This window comes from Echinops telfairi, unplaced genomic scaffold, assembly GCF_000313985.2.
Source record: "Echinops telfairi isolate 266 unplaced genomic scaffold, ASM31398v2 ScPeMD7_23;HRSCAF=83, whole genome shotgun sequence".
NCBI lineage: Eukaryota > Metazoa > Chordata > Mammalia > Afrosoricida > Tenrecidae > Echinops > Echinops telfairi.
The window spans coordinates 58190419-58212133 of NW_022103920.1; the positions used below are offsets into that span (position 1 = coordinate 58190419).

Here is a 21715-nt window from a genome sequence, read left to right on the forward strand (position 1 = left end):
TATAACAGGTATCAAAAAATTATGTATCTAAATATTGCTATCATTTTTATTTTACTTATATTATTATATACAAGGGTAAGTCAAAGTATTGCTACAAAATCATAAAGACCTTTATTAAAGAAAATGTGAAGCTCTTGTTTTTTGACATAGTTGCACAATATCTCCAGGTGCACCCTGGAAGGTGATCTTTCCCCGCCCAACCCTTCTCCCAAAGTATCCTGTCCTCTGATTTGCTCCCATCTGAAGGGCAGTGTAGGCATCCTCCAGGGATTCAAATCATACTCCTTTGAAATATTCTTGGACTTTGGGAAATAAAAAGAAGTCTGAAGAGGCAGGATTGGGGCTATAGGATAGATGAAGTAAGGTTTCCCAAGAAAATTCTCAGAGGATAGCCCTTGCTACCCTGGAAGAATAAGCACTGTGATGGGGATGGGGAGTGAGGAATTGGCACAGCTATCCTGGATTTTTTTTCTCACCAATGCAGTTTTAAATTTTCCTGAAAAACTTTTTTTTTTTTTTTTAGTAAGCCTCTGATTGTCCTGTGTGCTTTAAGAGAATGTAAATGGCCTTGCAGGTCCCCTTGGAAACCACTGTTTTGAGTGGCCCCTTTTTTAAAATGAGGGCTTTTTTTTTTAATGAAGCCACCCTAATGAGACGAAGACCAGTGTGCCACTGCTAGCACTTGTCTTCAACAGGCTCAGACACGCCCTGCTAGTGACAGCACCTGGAGCGCTGGCCGCAAGACTTCTTCACTTCCTGTCCCAGGTTACACTGGTGTGAAGGCACCTTTTAAACCAAATGGTTAATTTTTGTGGCCTGTTTTCCCAGGAATTACTATATGGTGTTTAAATGCTCTAAGTCACATACTTGGAAATAAATTCATATTTTTTAATGTTTATTTTGGTACAGTAGATTAACATCATTTTTAGAACAGTTGAAAGCATTCTGATTTTTTAAATCATTTTGGGGGGTCTCTTGCAGCTCTTACAACAATCCAAACAATCAGTTGTATCAAGCAAAAGTCTTCGTCTCATTAGGGTGGCTTCATTAAAAAAAAAAAGCCCTCATTTTAAAAAAGGGGCCACTCAAAACAGTGGTTTCCACTGTTTTGTACATATGTTGCCATTGTCAGTTTCAAAATATTTTCTTTCTGTTGGAGCCCTTGGTATGAGCTCCTCTTTTTTCCCTCCTTCCCCCACTCTCTTACTCTCATGGACCCCTTATAAATTATTATTATTTTCATATCTTATACCTCCCACTATCTCCCTTTGCCCATGTTACTGTTGTTCGTCCCCTTGGGGCGGGGCTGGGAATTATACATTGGTTCCAAAAGCATTCTGATTTGAATATTCACTTTTGTTTTTTATACTTTACTAGGCTTATGATAGTTCTCCACCTCAAGAGAACGTCTCAGACTGGCGAGGCGAATTTCTGATTGCCCTTCAGCAAGTTTTCTTAAAGGAGCGCAGTGTGTTACTAGCTGCATTTCAGACTGAGCTGGTGGCCCTAGGCACCAAAGATGCATTTGGCTTATTACACTGTTTGGAACAGAGAATACAAGAACAGGTATTAAAATGAAGCCTTTTTCAAAGTTACAAAGAGACTGAATTATTCATTTCAGAGATTTAAGTTCAGTGTCAACCAAACAATTTTAATAGATATCACTAAGAGTATTTAGAAGAAAACTTTTACCCAGAATGTTTTGCCTAATGTTAGAAAATAAAAAAGACTGAAAAATTAATGAGCTACTCATCCAATTTAGGAAGTTTGAAAAAAAACCAGAATGAACCTAAAAGTCAAGGAATAAAATAATAGAGAATATTTTTTGAACTACATATATTGCTACAATATAGAATATAAAAAAAAACTACTAGTTGCTTTGTGGAAAAGGCTAAAAATAATAATCACTTTTTAGGGAGGACTGATTAAGAAAAAAGAAAAAGTATGTTGTTTTGGAGGGGAAAGTCATTTTAAAATGGTATTGCAGTGAAATCTGTGGGAACTGCAACTTGTTTTCTAGGTTTTGCAAGATTCCTGCCTTTTACAGAAGACCATCTAAACACTTTTCTACTGCATTTTAGTAGGAAATGCTTCAATTCTCCTTCTCTTGACAGTTTTGTCCCTCACACAGGATTTAACTTCTACAGGTTCTACTGCATAAATAAACAGAAAATCGGGAATCCATGAGATTTGAAATTCTGGTCTACATTTTTTCTATTTTGATCAGGATTTTTTTCATAGGATAGTTGAAGTTTTTTTGTTTGTTTGGTTTTTTTTAACCGCAAGAATAAAAGCAGTAGCTTTACCGCCAGGTAGGTTTTCAGGCACCACTTTACCACTCAATCAGAGTGAATATTACCAGTAATAGTACAAGTAGACATCAGGTATATCCACATAAGGATGGGTGGTGAACGACCTTTTGTGGTAGTGGTGGTCATTAAGTCCTGTTGAGCCTATTCCTGCTTGTTCTGACCCTTTACACAGCAGAACAGACCACTGCTTGGGCCGGCACCCTTCCACTGTGTCCTATGCTTCCCAGTGTTGCAGTCACTTTCTCAGTCCACCTCATTTAGGGTCCTCTTTTTTTTTGACCCTTTACACAGTTTCTCCTACTATGGGTCTGATCCCTCCCGGTAACATGTTACAAGTACCATCTTCATTTCTAAGGCACATTTTGCCTGCATGTCTTCCAACACAGATTTGTTTGTTTTTCTGACAACCTGTGATATAATTAATTCATATTCTTTGCCAATACCACCATTCAGAGGCACCAGTTCTTCCTGGGCATCCTCATTCCTCGTCCAGATTTTGCACACATCGGCATCATTGGCAATACCATGGCTTGGATCAGACACACCTTAATTGCAGTACAGTAACATCTCTGGTTTTATATAATTCAGAGAATTATTTTGAAGCAGATCTGTCCAGTGTAATATGCTGTTTGATTGCTTGACTGCTGCTTCCATGGCCATTGGTTGTGGACCCAAGTAAAAAGTAATCCTTGACGTCAACCTTTTCTCAGTATACCATGAAGATGCTTAGTGGTCCATGTGTAAAGACTTTTTGTTTCCTTTGTTTGGGTGGACTCTGTGTTGAAAGTTGTCATCTTTCATCTTCACCAGGAAGTGCTTCAAGCCCTTTTCAGGCAAGCCGCATTATGTCATCTGCAAATCACAGATCATTAATTCAGTAGTCTTCCTCCAGTCCTAATGCCACATTCCTCTTCATAGAGTCCAACTTCTCAGATTATTTGCCTGGTGTGGTACATCTGTTAGAAATGACTAACTCAAGAGCTAATCATGGGAAATCACAGGCTGAAAACAATAGCTAAAGCCACTCACTACCTATCGTAAAGGCCAAAATTAAAAAATAGTAACCACACTGGTTGCTGGAGAAGATAGACAGTGCTTCTTTCTTGCAATCCTAGTAGACATATAGAATGGTAGAGTCACTCTGAGAAATAACCCAGAAATTTTTTTATAAAATTAAAGATACACTTAAGTATTTGACCTAACAATTAGATACATAAGTATGTAGTCAGACAAATGAAAATATTTGTCTCCATAAAAACATAAACATGAGTGTCAGTGGAAAAATAGATGATATGAACACATCTTCATAGATAACACACATGATGAGATGCTCAGATAGGATGTAGTTGTGTTTTGTGAGTCATACAGTGGATTATTTGAGAGCAGCGCATGAGCTCTGCATGTGCCATTGGGAGGGCTCACCACACTAAGTGACAGAGGCAAATTGCACTAGAACAGATCCAGTTTGGTGCCTTCTATCTAATCTTAGCATGCAGAACTGTGTTGTTGTATCTTGCTTCAGGTTAGAGTGGGTCTGTGTTTCTAAGGTGTGCGCCGAGGCAGGAAGATGACAAGCAGCAGATGGAGGATGTGGTCAACTCCTGGTGCAGAGGAAAGTGTGTCCAGAGAGCTGCACACACTGGGCTTTAGCTCTATAAGTGCCATTCCTTAGGCTAGGTACCTGGCTGCTTATTATATTATTCTTCAGGTTTTACTATATGTTCAAAATAAATGTGAGTATTTTTAACTGAAAAGTAAATCCTAATGAACAGAAAGAAAAATAATAACTTGGTTCCAATAGTAACTTGGTGAAAATCCTTTTAGCGTGTACGAATGAGGGAGACTTCAAAAAGCTGGTGGAAGATCGAATGAAAAGACCATGGAATTTTCCCAGGAACTTTTTGGTTGTTACTTTTATTGTCTTTATAATTCCCTATATTTGGTTTTTTAACTTCGCTTTCTAACAGAGCCTTGAATATCGAGCAGCGATGGAATGTCTCCAGAAAGCAGATAGAAGGAGTTTGTTATCAGAAATTCATGCACTGCATGCTCAGATGATTGACAGGACAATGAGTATGAAGAGAGAGCAAGAAGGGGACCCATCAAGCCAAGGTGTGTTGCAGGAGTGTCTTCTGTGGCTGCATAGGGCGGAACGTATTTTCTCCTGGGATTACTTTATTATTATTACTCTGTTAGCACACTGCCACTGATTCATGTTTTCTCATTGTCACAACCTTAAGGAGATAATAGTCTATGTGACTTAAAAGATTGTCTACTTGGGTTTCAATGGCTATCTAATTGGGCTGTCGTGTCCATTGTCATTGTTTTGAAGCTCTGTGTTAAGAATATTCTGAACATTCTTTACAAAAGAAAAAAAATCCACAAACTGTTTTTAAATCCCTATACAACACACTGATGTACAGTGTGCACATGGTTGACACGACGTGTTTGTTCCAGTCTTTTGCCCACTTTCCAATAGCACTGTCAGTGTTTAAACTGAGCCACAGGTGGAAGTAGAGGAGCTATGTCTCTGTGCCTTCAGATGTATCTAAGCACATAGAAACATCCATGCTGGTGCAAACTTTGAAAGTTACTGTTTAGTCTCACACTTGCCATTTGAAAATCTGAAGCAGATTAAACTTATTCTAGGAAAAAAATACAAATACAAAGAGATTAATGAATCCTTATATTGAAGACATAGGCTTTATTAAAGACATAGGTTTTATGGGTAAATAATTCATATTAATTAAGTTAAAATAGAACCCCATTGAAAACTTCATTAATATCATAGATTCATATTTATTAATGTAAAATTTCAGCCTCTTTTCCCTAAAAATTTGTTTTAAAAGCCAAAATTAACATACCTGTCTTCAAAGATGTGGTTATTCCTGTATCTTAACATCAATTAGTAAATATACAGGGGATCTACTCTGATAGAACTATTTTTAATTTAAAGAAACTTGTTCTCCCTATACAGTAGCATGATCCGTTTATGGTGGAATAGAGGATCAAAAGACTAGGGTAAAAATTTCTCATCACTCCATAATCCGGAAACAATGGTTACTAACCCCTAGGTAAATATGTCTTCATGTCTTCAATTTCAGGTGTGCCTAAGTTCAGATTTTTACAAATAATGGGATTGTGATGCATCTTTTGAAGCATCATCCTTCATATGCTCAGGAATTTCAGTCTTCCATTGGTTCTCATTATGTAAGAGGCAGGGTTTCTTTGGTTTGTGAAGGAAGGACTGTGATTCAGCCTCGAGTGTGGACCTCTCCTTTGTGGAGACAGAGTGATGGTAAAGTTTCTGGAGACCCTTTGCAAAGGGGTAGGCGGCTGACAGAGGAGTGCTGATCGTTTTCATGTTGGTGACAAGGCTGGCTAGCTGGTGCAGGTAACCTGCGCGGCTCTCGGAAGTGGAAGTCACCAGAATGGTTTCAGTGTGCCCTTTTGAAATTCTGAATAAATCAATACTAATCCCTAATCATATTATTGAGTGAACTTTCAGAGATTTTCTTTTTACACATGTTAGGCCTTGTGCATTACTGTATCTTAAGTTTCATCATCCTTATATAAATATATGTATGGTTTTGAAATTTTCCCAGTATGAGGAAGCTGCATAAATGAGATATATTTATGTAATACCTCTTTTTTGTTGTTTTTTTTGTAATACTAATTTTTCTTTTTACTCCCTGTTGCTTTGATTTATATTTCTGTAACATGTTTTTTATAGAACATCACCAATCTGTTCACACTTGCTTTATGTTAATCTCATTCTAAATGACAAATTCTTACTAACAAAATATTTACAAGCTGGATCAAATTTTGAGTATTAATAATGCTTCCTTTAGAACTTCTGGAATTGAATGTGCAGCAGAAGCAGTCTCAGATGCTGGACATGCAAGTGGAACTCCGCGGTGTGAGGGACAGAGCAGCAGAACTCCAGGAGCAGCTGAGTTCCGAAAAGATGGCGGTTGCTGAGCTAAAGAATGAACTCGCACAAACTCAACTGGAGCTTGAAACAACACTCAAGGCGCAGCACAAGCGCTTAAAGGAATTGGAGGCACTCAGGTACGGCGAGCGGCTGCCCCGTCATAACTGTCTGCGGAGGACAGAACCGTCACAATGTAAAGAGGCGTCAAAACATGCATGGAAAAAAATCCATTACCTTTTAACTTAATTTTTCCATGCACTTTTTGAAACTATGTAGACAAAAAGTACAGTGGAGAGAAAAAAGGTAATGCAGGATATTAGAGGGAAAAAAGACTCAAGGATCACTCCAAATATTTCCTTACTGCTTTTGTCCAAATAACTCGCGATTAGGCCTGTTCTTTTTTGTGGCTCCAGTTCTACTTGAGATTTGTTGTAAAATTTTATTTGACCACCAAATAGGAATGTGAAATGATCGATGTGATCTCAATACGATTTAGGATTCACCTAGTGAAATGTGCATCCCTGGTGCTTAAAGGAGAGCATGCTTGTACACGAAGTTTGTTGGTGTCGGTTTCTGAATGTGCCTATTTGCCAGTCACATGCTAAGTGCAGTCACTATTTAACTTGAATACACACAGTGTTGTTTTTAGCAGTTGACTTATAATGTACTGCAGTATAAACTTCAAAGTGTGTTGGACTTTCCCTCCCTGTTCTCCTCTTCGAGGCAGTAACAAGAGATCTCCTCAGATCTCAGCAGCTATTCAAAAGTCAGTATTCAAACACAGAAAGCTTCAGAAAATGTCTGTGAAATCTCGTTACTATTCATGGCCGAATGAATTTCTTGAAGCTCTTGTAACGGCTGTAATGTCCACATTGACGGTCGGCGAAGGAAAAGTCTGAGGAAGTCTGAAGGAGTGTGTCAGTATAGGGACTGTATCTCACGTCTATGAATCTCAGCACCTTATGAAGAAGCTTCTGGGAAAAAGGAATGGAACAGGAAAGCCTCGCTAATGTTTTCTTCCGTAATCCTTTCCTTTAAAAGAATCCAGTACAGAACTGTAAAAACATCTTTATGATCTGACGTTGGAACATTAGCACACAGTGTTTTATACACACATGGTGCTTCCCATGATTGATGTAAACGATTAGGGGAAATTTTTAGTTTGTTCTCAGAATTGCTTGCATTGGTAAATAATAGCTTTACTACTCAAAACAATTCGTTTGAAATAAGCCGTAGTCAACAATCTCTATGTTCGCCCTGTTTCATTTTATTACAACATGCCTTGGTTGGGGGTGGGGGTGAGGGGTGGCACCTTTTCAATGGAAGCTGGGCCTCTTTTTCCTCTTACCCGGTGGCCTCGCTGGTGACCCAGTGGGCTGCTTCATGCAGGTCAGCAGTTTGAGCTCACCAGCCTCAGAGAAAGAAGCCCTAGGGAGCAGTTCTACTCTGCTTTGAGGTCAGTAAGAGCTGGACTGAACTTCATGGCAGTTTCTTGGGGTTTGGGGCTTAGTCTATACTTAGTCAAAATCGTTTGATGGAAAGTTCATTTATCTCTCTAATTTAGGTTGGAAGTTAAAGAAAAAACAGATGAAGTGCACTTGCTTAATGATACATTAGCAAGTGAACAGAAAAAATCCAGAGAGCTGCAGTGGGCTCTGGAGAAAGAGAGAGCCAAATTAGGACGCAGTGAAGAACGGGAGAAGGAAGAACTTGAGGTAGTATTATCTTTATCTTTAAATGGTCCCAGAAAACCCGAAAAGAAGAGAGAGTCTTGGAACAGCCTTCTTTTTAAAATGTCAGCCTTGGACTTTTAAAGAAGTATCTGTTTGGCTCAATGAGTACTATTGCAAAGGTTACCTAAAATGGCCTGGCTAATAGTGTGATTGCTCTGCTACATCCAGGGTGCTGCAGATGTTCTGCAAGCCCGTATATGTGTTTGTGGGGCACGTTGGTTTAGAAGAGACTTGGTTAGGAGGGAAATTGTGTCCGTTTAATGGAGGAGTGGTGGCAGTTTCTGTCATTGTTTCTCCTGTGTCCAGGAAGCAGGCAAAGCTGGAGTAGAGCTACTCAACTTGTGCTAGCCGGGACCTTTTCTGGCAACAGGAACTCTTGTTGCCATATATTTTCAAAGGAATCCCTTCAGTCTAGGCACTGTCCTGGAGAGCCATACGCCTGCTGGGCTCAGCTCTCAGCGCAAGGCAGTTGATACTACGAGCTCCGCTTCCTTCACGTCATCCCACCAGCCCCATAAAGAAAAGTATTGCCAGCATTTCGGCTCTGTTGCATACAGTTTTGTTTTGTTTTATTTCCACATTCACTGTAATAGCCTTCAAGTATAATGAGCTATTTATGTTATCTGGCCAAGTCTGACTTTTTTACTTTTTTTTTTTTTTCACCACACCCCTCCCCCGCCTCAAACCGGCCCCTGCTTTTTTTACTTTTTAATGATTACAAATTTTCCTAAATTTTAAGTACTTTCTCCACAGCTTTGTTTTCTCCATAAGTCTTCATACTTTTAGCATGTGATATTTTTCAGGAATTCATGTCACTTTATGTTAGAAGCCGGAACCCTGGTGTCATAGTGGTTACACATTGAGCTGCTAACTGCAAGGTCAATGGTTCAAAACTACCAGCCACTCCTTGGTAGAAATATGAGGCTTGCTACTCTCATAAAGTTACGGGAATCTTGGAAATTCACAGAGGCTGTTCTTCTAGGTCCTAAAGGGTCACTATGAGTCAGCAGCGACTCAATGGCAATGAGTTTGGTTTATTGGGGGGACGGGGGTTGGTTTGCTATGTCAAAAACACATTTTAAAACATTATTGTTCTTAATGAAACTAGACCTTGCTTCTTGTTCCTTCACCAGGTATAAGCTTAATGTTTCGAGAAAGGATGATTGTATAGCTTCCTTGATGAAAATCAATATTTAGACTGTCCCCATCACTTTTCTGTCACCACTGAATGTAGGCTGATAAGCGGGATAATCAAGTTGTATCGTCTAGTGTCAAATATTACTTATTCATATTCATAAAAATTCAATCATATACTTCTAAAATAATTTTGTAATATGAACACATTCGTACATTTTGTTTTCTCCTATAAGGATCTCAGATTTTCACTTGAGGGTCAGAAACAAAAGACTGTTCAGCTAAATCTACTTTTAGAACAACAGAAACAACTGCTAAATGAATCACAGCAGAAAATAGAGTCACAAAAGTTGCTGTATGACACCCAGCTATCAGAAGAACAAGGTCGAAACTTAGAGCTTCAAGTACTTCTTGAATCTGAGAAAGTTCGAATTCAGGAAATGAGAAGTACCTTGGACAGAGAACGGGATTTGCATGCCCAGCTACAGATCAACAGTGAGAGCGGGCAGCCTCGGCCCGCTGTTCCCTCTGAGGACCTACTGAAAGAGCTACAGAAAGAGCTAGAAGAGAAGCACAGGCGGATAGTGGAACTGTTAAGTGAGACTGAGAAATACAAGCTGGACTCTCTGCACACAAGGCAGCAAATGGAAAAGGATAGGCAGGTTCATCGAAAGACTCTACAAACCGAGCAAGAGGCCAACACTGAGGGACAGAGAAAAATGCATGAGCTCCAGTGCAAAGTGGAAGACCTTCAGCGGCAGCTGGAGGAGAAACGGCAGCAAGTTTATAAGTTAGGCCTGGAAGGACAGCGGCTGCAAGGGGTCATGCAGGACTTCCAGAAGCAAGAACTAGGGCGAGAAGAAAAGCGAGAGAGTAGAAGAATTGTCTATCAGAATCTTAATGAGGTAGGTACATGAACATTTTGTTTCCTTGTTTGTGTTTTCTATTGTAGCCCATTGGTCATAAAGTTTTGATAGTGGTTAAATAGCTACGAAAGCTACGTCAAAATTATTTACAAATAAGATCTATGAAAGTTCATTTGAATGTGAATAATAATTGTTTCTCTAAGAAAGAATGTGTGCTGGGCTTTTTGCTTATACTTCCTGTCCTTTTCCCTTTCCGTCCAAAATTACCAGCCACCCACATGGAGTATGACCAGTGATCGAACGAGAAATTGGGTTCTTCAGCAGAAAATAGAAGGAGAGACGAAACAATCAGGTTATCCTAACCTGATTGAAATGAACGGAGGAGGAATTGGCTGTAATTATGAATTAGAAATGATCAGACAAAAGCTTCAATGTATGGTGTCAAAATTACAACATCTGGCTCAGAAAGCTTCTAGCAGGTTCGTCCTCTCTGTCTGACCTTTGGAAATAGCTTTCTTAGATAGGCTGGACAGAATCCATTACTATCCCTTGCTGTTAGATAGTCACGTGAGAAGCTGACATCTTCGAGTTAAGGAGTGAATGCTCACATTGGGAGATGATTTTCACTCGGAGCCCTGAAAACAGATGTCTTAATACTTAGTGTCCAAGAAGACCCCCTTTGGTGTGAGGCAGAAGTGGCAGGTGTTCGAGGCTGTTGCCTGACCTGTAATCCCTGGGCTAGGAAACATATCCAATTGAGAAAGTGTGTTTTGACTCTGTGTCTGTTTCTTTAAGACTACAGTTTGAAACAGCAGATGATGAAGATTTCATTTGGCTTCTGGGAAACATCGACGGAGTTATTTTGCAACTACAGAAATTAATTGACCAGCCAGCCGAAGAGGTAGAATTTTCTTTAAGCTCATTCCAAAATATTGAATGCAGAGGTTTAACAGAAACTATATGGATCATTTGAACCTGGCAGCATATTTTCCAGAAAGTTTCATTTTTCATCTTTTAATTTAAATATTACTATCAATGTTCCTCCTCCAATGGGAGATAGTGAACTAGGGGAGTGGGGTGAAATGAACTTCCATTATCATGATTGTATCATTACATTGATCTTTTGTGGCGTTGTGTTATTTTGAGACCAACTCCTTGAGAGTTTAGCTTATACCACTGCTGTCAGCCACTCACCTCCCAGCCTCCCTCCCTCCCTCACCATTCTATGAACCCTTACACACACACACCCAGAATGTTCCCCGGGCCTCACGACTGACTCATCGGATGGACCTCTTCCTTCCCTGTCTTTCTCGTGTCTTTAGTGGAGGGGGTGGTGGTGCAGAACCCGGCTTGTAATTCTGAACCTAGCCTGAAATGAGGGCAAGGGGGCAGATTTAAAGCCTGGGGTTAGAAGAGGCCAGAGGTCCGAATGGGCGAGTCCTTGTCTTTCTCGACTTTAATATATTGACACCTTTGATCTTGTCCTTAAACTCTCTTCATCCTTGCTCTTTGTGTCCATAGTCTCTCATTTACCTCATCTCTTCTCTCGTGGCTGTCTCATGCTCCCTCCTCTTGTGCCCTCATCCATCCTTTTCTCTAACTTCCACCCACTCTGAAGGCTTATCCATCCCGACAAGTGAAGTTCTCATTAAGATTATTTACTGAAGAAGGACATCTATTGAGCACCTACTATGTACCAGGTACTATGCTAGGTTCGGGGATATAATGACCACAACTGATTTAAAAGAAAAGCAAAACTCATGAATGCTTACCTGCAAATAGACTGTGATTCCAGTCTAAACTTTTCTCTTGGAAGCCAGGCTTATATTTTCAGTTAGCCCCCAGGCACCTTTCCCTGGGGAGTTGTCCCCAAAGGGCCTTAAAGGGACCTCACAGGAATGTTCCAAATTGTACATCATCGCCTCATTCTTCCTGCCCTGTCCATGGTGTCTCCAGGCTAGAAGACTAGAGAGCATCACAGTCTGTCTTCCTTCACCCCTAAGAAGTCACCACTCAGTTCTGTGCCGTCTGCCCTGTCGTCTACAACCCTCAGTCATTACCTTCCTCCTGCCTTCCGCATTTCTCATCTGCATGTGTCCCAGCTCACTCTACAGTACTGCTGCCAGAATATTCTGAAACACATACGGGGTGTTTGTCCTGGGCCCCTGCCAAAAGCCCTCATGACTCCCTAGTGCCTACACTTATTTCTGTTATCCAGAGAGTGAAGGCAGCCTCTTCTCGGGCCCTAGCAAGCGACTTCTTCTTTTCCCTAAAAGTAACACATTCCTAATCAAGCCTTTGTGCCATAAACCTGCTCTGCCTTTGGCTTACTCTGCGCCTCCTAGCTTCTCTCTTTCTGGGGAATGCCGCTTATTAAGAGTCACCGCAAGCGTCACTCTTGGTAGAATCTGTTGTTCTCAGTGACCACATTGTGTACGCACTATTCACACGTGTGCTTATTTGACATCACCTGTCTTTTCTTTTCTAGCCCAGTTTAGTTTCCCCAAACACTGCCTGTGGCTCATTGACCGAAGGACTCCTGCGACAGAATGCTGAGCTGACAGGACACATCAGGCAGCTGACCGAAGAAAAGAATGATTTAAGGAACATGCTGATGAAGCTGGAAGAGCAGCTCAAGTGGTATCGACAGACAGGACCTGGTAGAGGTTATGTACGTCTGTTTAGATCATGTCCACATTTTAGAAGTGCAGTTATTTCTGCTACCGTATTTTAATGATTAACCTTGACAATGTGGAAAATATCAAGAATGTCTGTGGACATTCTTTTAGAAAGACAATAATAAAATTAACAGTTAGTACTTACTGGGAGCCTTTGCCATGGCATAGTAGCTACTCGTTGGGTAGCTAACCTCAAGGTCTGCAGATCAAAACCACCTGCTGCTCCCAGGGAGACAGAGGTGGCTTTCTGTTCCTGTAAAGAGTCAGTGTCAGAAATTCACAGAGGCAGTTCCACTCTGTCCTGTCAGGTCACTGTGAACTGGAATCGACTAAATTGCAGTGAGATGGGTTGTTTTGTTTTGTTTTGTTTCTGTGTCGGACTCTGGGTTATCTATTTGCAGAATAGCTAGTCTGTGCCCAGCCTTACACACGAGAAAATTGAACTCAAGTCAGAAATCAAACTAAATTCAGTTTGTCTCTCAGTCCAGGTACTGTGCTGCTAAAGGTGGTCTGACAGCAGACGTGTACAGAATACTCAGTGTGAAGCCGTACAGATGTTCAGATTGGAGTCCGGACTTTTCCATTCAGTTAATTTTTCACTCGTGGAAAATGCTCTAATTTATGTATTTCACTCTAGTAAACTATTCTGGTATTTATTTTTATATGGGGGAAAAATAGAAAAGCCTGTAAAATAAAGTGCTAGCTTCTACAAGCACCCAGTCTGAAGACAGACCTGGTAAGCCCACCGTACAGTCAGAAACGACCGGGCAGCCTCCGTGCTGATCCACACACTGCGGTGGCTTTGCTGCACTCCTCTAGTGCACGCTTTCAGGGACAGGTGCACCGTGTGGACCTGGGTGGTCCGCCTGTTCACTCTTCCTTTTTGTTCAAACCTCGGGCAGGACTCAATACAGCTCCTCCACTGGGAGGCGGGCTTTCATGGGTCTCTACAACTCATCTGCTTGGCAGAGGCCCTGGTCCTTAGTTTTCCGTTAGTGTCAGCTGATGAAGAGCGTTACTTTCTCTGAGGTCAAAGGCTAAGATTTGTGAATCCACCATAGAAATACTTAAAATGTATTTCACTTAGAGCCCCCCCCCCCCCATATACACACAAAAAGAGTTATTCTTAAAAACCACACAAACAAGACTCTGGTCTCTGCAGTCAGCCAGGTTCTCCTACGGTGGTGCTGCCAACATCGATGCTGTAATTGCTTCCGAAAAAGAAATCTGGACTAGAGAAAAGTTGGCTCTCCAGAAATCCTTGAAAAGGGCAGAAGCTGAAGTCTACAAACTGAAAGCTGAACTGAGAAATGAAGCTTTACTTCAAAATCTGAGCCCTGATTCTGAGCATGCCACTTTAAAGGTAAGAGGGGCCTTCCACTTAAACCCGCTTACCAGTTGGTCCTCTGTTTTCATTCCCTTGTCTCATGTCTCCTGGGCCTCGTTGACAGCCTCGTGCTCACGCTGTCACTAGTCTCTCCATTCAGCCTGGGTCGTGAGTGCAGGCTGTTAGCTGGTCACAAAAGATTTACAGACGGGGTTTACAAGGTTGATTTCTGCTACTGTTCCCAGTGGCAGCACTGGGAGCCCACAGACTCATCTGCCAACAATTTACCTGTTCATTTCCCCTGGTAAAAGAACCATCCAGGTTTGAAAGGCAGTGTTCAGACCGCTGAATAGCCTCTCTGCACAGACTTTAATACTGAATACTGTAGTAAAAATACCTTCAATAACACAAATCCAAACCAAAAAGAAAGAAGAATGCTTACGATATTTATTCCAACTATGATGTCAGCCTAAGTTTATGACTGATACAGGGAGAAAACGCATTCACATTAAAGAAGTTGCACACATCACATAATAAAATAGCTCTGTCCAATCGGGGAGGCGGTGGTGATTCATGAAAATTGTATGGCAAAAAAGATATTTATAAATCTGATGGCTAGAAGCTAAAATTCTAAATAAAAAGCAAAACTAAAACTATGTGATTAGCATCAGACCCCACTAACTAACTAAAAATGAGCAAGAGAAAAAGTTTAAAATGGATCTTTACTTTCAGCTGGATCAAAAGGTAGTGTGCCTGCCATCCTTCCCTTCCCCTCCTCCTCCTTCACATCTGGGTTCCCTTTCCCCTTTGGAGCTGAAGTAACTCTGCTGTCAGGACTGAGCACAGCTCCTGGGCCAGCCTCGTCATGGAGGTGTCCCTGTGGCTCTCTGTCCCGGATTCTGTGCTCACTTGCTGCTGAAGCAGACAAGTGGAGCTCTTGCTATAGCGTTTGCTTTCATCCACATGGCAGTGTTTCCCAAGTAGTCTAGCTTCAGGATAGATCTCCTCCAGGCCTCAGACTGGGATACCCAGTGCCTCCTTGCTGACCCCCTGGGCTGTCCCACTGCATTCCAAATGGAGCATGTTCACAGTGGAACTCTGCATCTGGACCCAGACAGACATGGTTTTCCCCAATTTCCTTATCTCAGTTTGTTCACTTTGAAAATGAAAAGAGAGGCAGCACCCTTCACTGTACCTTCTCCCGCCCCCTATAGCCAGTGGGAGTTGGTCGCTTCTGAGACGGTGGAGCCTTAAACAACTGTTTACCTTAGAGGTTTCTAGTTTCTATCCAGGAGTAGCTGTGGACTTGTTGGACTACTCCGATTTTCAGATTTTCAAGGTGGCTCCAGGGACTCAGGACCACTGTCAGGTGCGTGTAGCGAGATAGGTGGTCACCGTGGCTGTTGCGTGCCGGGTCGCTATGATTCAGAAGTGACTGGACAGCACCCAGCAGCAACAAGAATAGGCAGTTCATAAATCATATCGAGCCTCCCAGTGGCCGCGTTTGGAAATGTGGATTGAATTGACACAGTTCCCTGTTGCTTCCTACTTCCCTCTTCCACTCTACTTCGTTTTGCCACTTGGATGACCAAGAACACATCTGTTTGCGGCCCCAGTTTGCATTTGGAGAGAAGCCTGGGTGCTACCCCTGCTGACCCAAACCTTAACAGCAGTCCTTCTGCTGCGGAGGGGGATACTCACCATGCTGCCCGGGGCAGATGGAAATCAGGGTTTCGTTCCATATTGCATCTCTAGGAGCCCTGGTGACCCTGTGGGTGCTTGTTGGACAGCTAGCCATCAGGTCAGTGGTTCAAACACACCAGCCGTTTCACAGACTGTATACAGATGGGGCTATTTGGCCCCGTAAAGATTGACTGTCTTTAAAGACCATTTAAATGGGAAAACCTGAACGATGCGGCTTTCACTCGGTAAGAATTACTTTTCGAATTAATCGAAGATTTTGTAGGTGATAGTTTGGTAGTAGCCATTATAGTATAAACAGCTAAACTGTATGTCTGTGCTTACATAAAACAACTCTTCCAGAACCTTAGTTATCAAGAGAGAAGGGAACTTCCTTTTCTCTTAGAGATGAAAGGCAGTCTCCCAAGACCCACTGGGCAAACTGCTGGACATTCTAGTTATCTTGCCAGGCCACAAACGCACATCACTTATTTTCTGGATCCCGAGAAAATGATTTGAATAACTTCTTAATAATGTCCTTCTGTCGGTGCTCCCTTTTAAACAGAGAGTGTATGGTAAGTACCTGAGAGCAGAAAGCTTCCGGAAAGCGCTGATCTATCAGAAGAAGTACCTGTTGCTCTTACTGGGAGGCTTCCAGGAATGTGAAGACGCCACCCTGGCCCTGCTCGCCCGCATGGGAGGGCGGCCAGCCTTCACGGATCTACAGGTGATCACCAACCGCCCCAAGGGCTTCACCAGGTTCCGGTCCGCGGTCCGGGTGTCCATGGCCATATCGAGGTAACTTACTGGAAAGAGAACACTTTCTAAGGGATTCTCGGAAGTATTTGGTGGGGTGGGTAGTGGTGGTAGAGTCCTCTCCCTGCCTGTGAGGCATCCCCTGAGGGAAGAACCTTCATTCTAATCTTCCAGGGATGGTTGCTTGAATTTTCTCTTCTCCTTGGTGCTACTCTGGCGCTCGCAAGCCTCTTCAGATCCACTGCCGATCGACCAGTCGGTTCCTCGTGGGAGGAGAGCTGCTGCTTCTCCTTTGGGACACTCTTGCCCTGAACTGCCTCATCAGGATCACTTAGCTGGTTCATCTCTGAGGGGAGGCTTCAGGCTCTTGGGTTTTTGCTTTTTAAAGTTTTTCCTGGCAGGTCACATTGAACACATCTTCAAGGAACTTTTTTTGAAAAATACATTTTCCTTTGAAAGCTAAGACAGCAGTTTCTTATAAGAAACTGAATAAGAAAGTTGAGGCGCAGGGCATGTTTCCCAAACGTTCGGTGGCCCTCGTCTCGCCCTGGGCCTCCTAGCCCCAGCCATGCGGCCCCAGCCAGAACTCAGGCGTTTTCGCCTCCTTGGTGCTGGGCGGACTGTCCCTCCTTGCTTCCGCTGCTCCCATCTGTGGTCCTGGGCTCCATTTACCCTTCCTTTGAGTGCTGGAGAGTCACTGTGGGAAAAGGAACGATCCTTGCCTTTAAGGCAGCCTAGTTGCTTGTTGGGAAGATGGGAAGAGCACTCATATCCTCACCCCACCCTCCAAAAACAACAACACTGTCATGGAGTCAGTTCTGATTCATAATAGCCCTGACATGGTTTCCAATACCGTAAGTCTTGACCGGAGCGGACAGCGTCATTGTTCTCACACAACATGATGCATACAGCTTTTTTGTTTTCTCAGTCATTTTATTGGGGGCTCATACAACTCTTATCACAATCCATCCATACATCAATTGTGTCAAGCACATTTGTACATTTATTACCCTCATCATTCCCGAAACATTTGCTTTCTACTTGAGCCCTTGGTATCAGCTCATTCCCCCCCCCCCCATGAACCCTTGATAAAATTATTTTGTCATATCTTACACTGTCCGATGTCTCCCTTCGCCCACTCTTCTGTTGTCTGTCCCTCAGGGAGGAGGTTATATGTAGATCCTTGTAATCAGTTCCCCCTTTCTACCCCACCTTCCCTCCACCCTCTGGGATCGCCACTGTCACCACTGGTCCTGAAGGGGTCATCTGTCTTGGATTCCCTGTGTTTCCAGTTCCTATCTGTACCAGTGTACTTCCTCTGGTCTCTTCAGATTTGTAAGGTAGAATTGGGATCATGACAGTGGGGCGAGGAAGCATTTAAGACCTAGAGGAAAGTTGTATGTTTCATAGTTGCTACACTGCACCCTGACTGGCTCGTCTCTTCCCTGCGACCCTTCTGTAAGGGGATGTCCAGTTTCCCACAGATGGGCTTTGGGTCCCCACTCTGAACTCCCCCTCATTCGCAATGATATGATTTTTTTGTTCTTTGATGCCTGATACCTGTTCCCTTCGGCAGCTCATGATCACACAGGCTGGTGTGCTTCTTCCATGTGGGCTTTGTTGCTTCTGAGCTAGATGGCCACTTGTTTACCTTCAAGCTTTTAAGATCCCAAAGGCTTTATTTTTTGATAGCCAGGCACCATCAGCTTTCTTCACTACATTTGCTTATGCACACACAGCTTTTAAGAAAAGGAGAGCTACTGCCTCCTTTTCTTGTTGATTCTTGTCCACAGCAGCCCTGTAAGACAGCGTAGAACTGCGCCCGGGCTGCCTGGCAGTCTGGACGCTGCCACAGGTTACCCTGTCTCCCCAGAAGCAGCTGCTGTTTGTGCCCACGCGCCTCCAGGGCTCCCTGTGCACATAACTTCGATGATCAAGCGGGGGCAGTCCCAGCAAGTTGCCAGTGACTTTGACTAGAGGAATTTGGAAACGATCCATCAATGCCATAGAAGTTACCTTTGAAAGACTTTTTTTTAAATAACTTTATTGGGGGCGATTACAACAACCTATCCATCAGTTGTATCAGTTAGCTCCTTCTCGGCACCTGCAGGTCTTTCAATTCTGTGCCCACCGTCGCCCTGCGTGCTTCATTCCCAGCCTCGCTGCTGCCCTTCTCCCGCGTCCCATCAGCCTGGAGCCAACGCCTGGCTGGACAGCCCTGGAGACCTCTGGGGCCACTAAGGGTGGGAGGGGGTCTGCAGCACTGTCCAACTGAATTTTCCCACAAACGAGGGTGTTTACATAGTTTTATGTTGGGTGTTCCTGAGTGTTCTGGAATTCTGTACTCATGTAAATGTATGGCATTGTTGACGTCTGGTGACATTTTATCTTGGGCTCTCTTTTAGAATGAAGTTTCTGGTTCGAAGATGGCACCGCGTCACAGGTTCTGGTCCCATCAATATTAATAGGGATGGCTTTGGACTGAATCCAGGTGAAGTCGTAACTTCAGCTTTCCCACATTTCTGATTCTCTGAGTTCTGTAGGTGTGGTGCTGATCCAAGTAACAAATTCTAGACCCAGTGGGCCCCACGACAGATTCCTCCCTTCTAACAATTCTGAGAGCTTTGCAGTTCCAAAGTATTAACTGACCTTTATGGAACATGGACTCAGTGCAGGTCCTGCTCGCTTCGTGTAGAAGGGGGCTTCAGAAAGTTCATAGAAAAAAATCCATTATCGTTCAGTTCCTTTTGTCTACAAACTTTCTGAAGCCCCCTCATATTGTCATGTGTTCTTCCAATCCTGTGATGCAGTTGCAGTTACGATTACTCTTTCCACCGAAGCATAGAAAGCCAAGGCTATTTGTCACAGGGTACCCTGTAGAGAGGTGGCGGTGCCAGGATCAAGCCCTGGCAGTGTAGCTCCAGAGTGAACCCCCTCCGTATGCCTGCATGTAAGAGCTCCACAGAGGACCACAGTGCCCGCCTTATGTGGAGGAGTTCTAGTTGGGGGCAAGACTTCATAGTATTTCAATAGATTTCTGAGTTGGCCAATGGGCTGCCTATTAATGGTAGCAGTTGAAAGCCCTTCTGTCCACACCTACCTACCTTTATTAGAAATGAGAATAAGTGAGCATTTAAGGCTTGAACATTTCAGGCATAAAGAGGAGGCCAGAGGCAGGGAGCTGAGTTAAGGCGGCTTGGCTGTGCTATGAACTGGTATTAAATGGCCTGCACAGACCCTTCCAGGAGCTGAGCTGCAGACACCGGGAGTTAACCAGGTGCCCTAAGCAGTTAGGCTTTTGAAAGACGCATCCTGACTCCGTAGTTGGACCACAGTGCGCAGTAACAGCTGGAGGGGAGCTCTGTGTTGTAGTCAGACGAGCAAATCTTGATTCTAAGGGTTTTTTCCTGACAAAAGTAAAATGATCAAAGTGACTTTGATTGCATTATCTATTTTTTTTAAATCCACACTATCATTTCCTCCCAAATTACTTCACCTCTCATCTATGATAACTAAAGTCTTTTAAAGAGAAAAGAGCCTAATCATCTGTGTTACTAGTAGGTATAGTCTAGATTATTCCTTTAGTACCCGGCCTTCTTAAGTGGTGGGAAGTGGCCATGATAGTTGAGTGTGTAACCACCAGCTGCTGTTCTGATCCGCAGAGAGAGACCTTGTGTGTGTGGAATAAAACTGTGCTCCTGAGATGTTTCAGTAGTGGGCTTCTCAGAAGTTGGTCACGAGGCCCTTGTTCTGAGGTTCCTCAGTGGACTCAGACCTACTCCCCTTCAGTTAATAGCTCAATAGGTATTCACATCACCAGGACTTTCCTGTTGAAATTTTTCAAGGGCGTGGGGTTTTTTTCCTTTTTCAATAAGGTACATTTTGGGTTATTGTAGGTGCTGAAAAGACCAATCCATTTTATCATTCTTCTGGTGGATTAGAGCTATATGGAGATCCAAGACATAATGCATATCGAGCACAATCAGAGCTGGACTATCCCAGGTCTCCTCTACCGTTTCAAAATAGGTAAGAATTTGATGACTGTTACCTTGAGTAGTTAACTGGATTAACAGAGAAAGATGGGATTGTGAGGGCGTTAACATCTTTGCCTTGAGCTCCCTCGCTCCCCCTGACTGCCATCCATTTGGTTTTGACTCATAGCGACCCGATAGGGCAGAGTAGAACTGCCCCAGGGGATTCCAAGACTGTAACTCTTTTTTTTCTCATTTAACAAGTTAAATGACAACACCTAAGACTGTAACTCTTTATGGGAGTAAAAAGCCTCGTCTTTCTCCTGAGGAAAGACTTGATAGTTTCAAACTGCTGACCTCCTGGTTAGCAGTCTGAGATAGCTGCTCGTGGTTGTGGTTAGGTGCTATCAAGTTAGTTCCAACCCACAGTGACCCAGTGTTCAACAGAATGAAACCCGCATAGACAACGTCTTCATAATTTACACAATCTGTGGCACAACTAAAACTAGTGTTTACATTTATAACTGGTTTCAAGGGCATAGAAAGCAGCTGGCCAATGAGCCAACAAAGTATTAAATGCTGTGATTAGACAATGGGAAACATAGTAGCTGACATTAATAGTCTCTGGCCATTAGGAAAACTCATTGACGTCTATATGACAAGACATACTCAACATCTATTGAGGTTTTTGCAATACTAAGCATTCTCAGGCTTAATTAGTAGCTTCTTTGAATTCCTTTTTTCTTTTTGACATCCCAAACTCAGTATCATAGCGCATATAGTTTAGGCATAAGGGGGCTTGAGGGTTTCCGTTTCAGAGGCTGGGGGCAGGGGCAGGCGGTAACTGATAAATTATTCTTGGTGATGTGACCTCATGTGCATGTTTTAACCCTATAGGTACCCAGGCCTTCCTGCTGATTTAAACCCAGGCTCCCTAGCATGTTCTCAGCTTCAGAATTATGATCCTGACAGAGCCCTGACAGATTACATCACTCGGCTGGAGGCGCTGCAGAGACGACTGGGCACTGTGCAATCAGGTGCGCGCTCCCTTGAACCAGTGCTGGACCCAGAACCCTCCTTTCACCCTGGGAAAAGCCTTGGTACTCCTGGTTAGGGTAATCACACCTTCCAGTCCAGTGCTGGAGTTGCCAGGTTACACACCACCTCCTCACCCCCAAGGTGAAACTCCATGTAACAAGCGGAAAAACTATCAAATAAACTAGTCAGACTGGTATGAGTAGTTGTCTAGTGTAAGGAATTCTGAGACATGATTGATCACCCCAGATTCCCCAAGCAGACAGGCTAGAGACCAGGGAGGCAGACA

General features: G+C 43.1%; 1 protein-coding gene across 1 annotated transcript in view; it reads left to right on the forward strand.

Annotated features, from left to right (window-relative positions):
* The window catches only part of AKAP9 (A-kinase anchoring protein 9), a 162053-nt gene that overhangs the window by 138327 nt on the left and 2011 nt on the right, over positions 1-21715 (forward strand). The window contains exons 33-45 of the mRNA XM_045288755.1: positions 1378-1566; positions 4280-4424; positions 6164-6383; positions 7811-7961; positions 9350-10018; positions 10250-10458; positions 10775-10880; positions 12468-12650; positions 13820-14020; positions 16230-16462; positions 18826-18911; positions 20317-20446; positions 21289-21428. Coding sequence (XP_045144690.1) covers positions 1378-1566; positions 4280-4424; positions 6164-6383; positions 7811-7961; positions 9350-10018; positions 10250-10458; positions 10775-10880; positions 12468-12650; positions 13820-14020; positions 16230-16462; positions 18826-18911; positions 20317-20446; positions 21289-21428 — 2662 coding nt within the window. The remainder of the gene's footprint in view (positions 1-1377; positions 1567-4279; positions 4425-6163; positions 6384-7810; positions 7962-9349; positions 10019-10249; positions 10459-10774; positions 10881-12467; positions 12651-13819; positions 14021-16229; positions 16463-18825; positions 18912-20316; positions 20447-21288; positions 21429-21715) is intronic.